Source organism: Babylonia areolata, chromosome 1 (assembly GCF_041734735.1).
Source record: "Babylonia areolata isolate BAREFJ2019XMU chromosome 1, ASM4173473v1, whole genome shotgun sequence".
NCBI lineage: Eukaryota > Metazoa > Mollusca > Gastropoda > Neogastropoda > Buccinidae > Babylonia > Babylonia areolata.
This window is the reverse complement of record NC_134876.1, coordinates 3,578,210-3,580,709: the sequence shown is the minus strand read 5'-3', so window position 1 is coordinate 3,580,709 and position 2,500 is coordinate 3,578,210. Positions and strand designations below refer to the sequence as shown.

At 43.6% G+C, this 2,500-nt stretch overlaps 1 protein-coding gene across 7 annotated transcripts in view; it reads left to right on the top strand.

Moving 5' to 3' along the window:
• LOC143297814 (uncharacterized) overlaps positions 1-2,500 on the top strand; it is a 213,081-nt gene that overhangs the window by 50,588 nt on the left and 159,993 nt on the right. For 2 of the 7 annotated variants that reach the window (XM_076610857.1, XM_076610772.1), the window contains one exon: positions 1-69. This exon is cut by the window's left edge. The exons of the other annotated variants lie outside the window; for them this stretch is intronic. In XM_076610857.1, the coding sequence (XP_076466972.1) occupies positions 1-69 (69 nt within the window). The remainder of the gene's footprint in view (positions 70-2,500) is intronic. 7 annotated transcript variants of the gene reach the window in all.

Genomic DNA, 2,500 nt, shown 5'->3' with positions numbered 1-2,500 from the left:
CACCCCATCTATTTGAGCTCCTTTCCTCTCCTACCCTTCCATTGCAGACGGCCGTCCACCATGTGGGAGGTAAGGTGCGATGCATGCATGAGGGTATGAAGGCAGTCGTGGGAATCTTCTTGTTGCATTGTGTTGTGTTGTGTTGTGTTGTTGTGTTTGAATTGAATTTGTACTACTTTTTTTTTCTTTTCTTTTTCTTTTTTGTCACAACAGATTTCTCTCTTGTGTGAAATTCGGGCTGCTCTCCTCCCCCAAGGGAGAGCGCGTCGCTACACAGAGTGCCACCTTTTTTCTTTCTTTTTTTTTTTCCTGCTAGCAGTTGTTTATTTTTTTATCTTTTTTTTTACATTTGTTTTTCCTATGGAAGTGGATTTTTCTATCCAGAATTTTGTCAGGGACAACCAACCCTTCTGTTGCCGTGGGTTCTTTTACGTGCGCTAAGTGCATGCCGTACACGGGACCTCGGTTTATCGTCTCATCCGAATGACTAGCGTCCAGACCACCATTTAAGGTCTAGTGGAGAAGGAGAAAATACTGGTGATTGTGTCGTTGTTGAGTTGCGTTGTGCTGTTGTTGTGTCATTGTTGTGGTGTTGTTGTGTTGTGTCGTGTTGTTTTGTTTCATTTCGGTGCTGATTGGAGGTCGTTTTTGTTTGTTTGTGTGGGGTTTTCTTGTTTTGTTTTTTGTTTGGTTTGATTTTCTTTGGGAAAGAGTGTCAATAATGGTGTGTGTAGTGTTCGTCTGAATGTCTGCTTGAAAGGACAGCTTTGTTTCGGTGAGTTTCTTTCTTAATATCTGTCTGTCTCTGTCTGTCTTTGTCTCTCTGTCTGTCTGTCTGTTTCTCTCTCCCTCCCCCCTCTCTCTCTCTCCTTTCTCTCTCTGTGCTTCTCTCTGTCTCTGTCTCTCTGTCACTGTCTGTCTGTATGTATGTCTAACTGCCCAGTGTCTGTCTGTCTGTCTGTCTGTTTGTCTGTCTCTGTTCGTCTGTCTGTCTCTATTTCTGTCTCTTGTCTGTGTCTTTTGTCTCTGGCTCTGTCTGGCTCTCTGTCTCTGTTTCGCTCTCTCTCTCTCTGTCTCTCTCTCTCTGTCTCTCTCTCATCCTCTCTCACTGTGTGTGTGTGTGTGTGTGTGTGTGTGTGTGTGTGTGTGTGTTTCCGTCAATCTTTATGTCTGGACTTAATATGTCGGTCGGTCTTTTTTTTTTCTGTGATTCTGTGTGTCTGTTTCTTTGTCTTAATCTCTGTCCTGCTCTCCGGGTATGTCTGTTTCTATTCCCGTGTTCCCCTGTTTATTTGTCTGTCTGTCTGTCTGTCTGTCTGTTTTCCTCTCTTCTCACTCGCTCCCTCGCTCTCTGTGTCGACCAGTCGCTCTCGCGCGCTCACATTCATTCTCTCCCTTTCACTGTCACTGATGAACCCGAACAGCACTCTAGGTATGTGTGTCCCTCATATACCAGTATTGGAAACAAGTACTTGCCAGGTATTACCCAAGATTACACTGAAATATTGAAACATGGATCTATTGCAAAAATGAGAAAGTTGAGTATGTATCTTTTCTGTGCTCTTCGTCATAGACATCGGTTTGCGGACGTGTAATTTGACCTTAATCAAGAATACTTTGATTTGATTATTCAAGTTACTACTCAATTGACATGATACACATATCTAAGATGTACACTCTTTTTGCCAGAGACCCTTCCCTATGGGCTGGTGGCCCCCTTAAGGAATAACATTTGTTCTGCTATGTTCCTTCCACTCTGACTGTCTGTCTGTCTGTCTGTCTGTCTCTCTCTCTCTCTCTCTCTCTCTCTCTCTCTCTCTCTCTCTCTCTGTGTGTGTGTGTGTGTGTGTGTGTGTGTGTGTGTGTGTGTGTGTGTGTGTGTGTCTGTCTATCTATCTATCTGTTTGCCTACCTTTATGTTTGTGTCTGTCTGTCTGCCTGCCTGCCTGTCTGTCTCCATGTTTCTGTCTCTCTGACACTGTTTCTCTGTCTCTCTGTCTGTCTGCCTGTCTGTCTGTATTCTCTCGTTTTTTCCACCTCCCACTTTCTCTCTCTCTCTCTCTCTCTCTCTCTCTCTCTCTCTCTCTCTCTCTCTCTCTCTGTCTCTGTCTCTCTCTCTCTCTCTCTCTCTCTCTCTCTCTCTCTCTCTCTCTCTCTGTCTCTGTTGGTCTAAATGTGTCTGTCAATCCTTCCGAATTTTCGTTTGTAATGTCTGTCTGTATGTCTGTCGGTCTTGAGTCCACAAAATTCAATACAAATACCTTAGACAATGACAATGATTGAGGCTACACGTTCTGGGGCACTTTATGTAAAAAAAAAAAAAAAAAAAAAACTAGCCGTGTCCGGCAATCCGGGCTGAACACAACAACGATGAAGACAACCGACCATAAAATTATTATAGAACAGAATAGAATATGTCTTTATTACCAAGTGTACTGGGGTCACAAGGAATACTGGTGGGGGGGGGGGGATAGTACATAACAAGATTCGAACATAAATC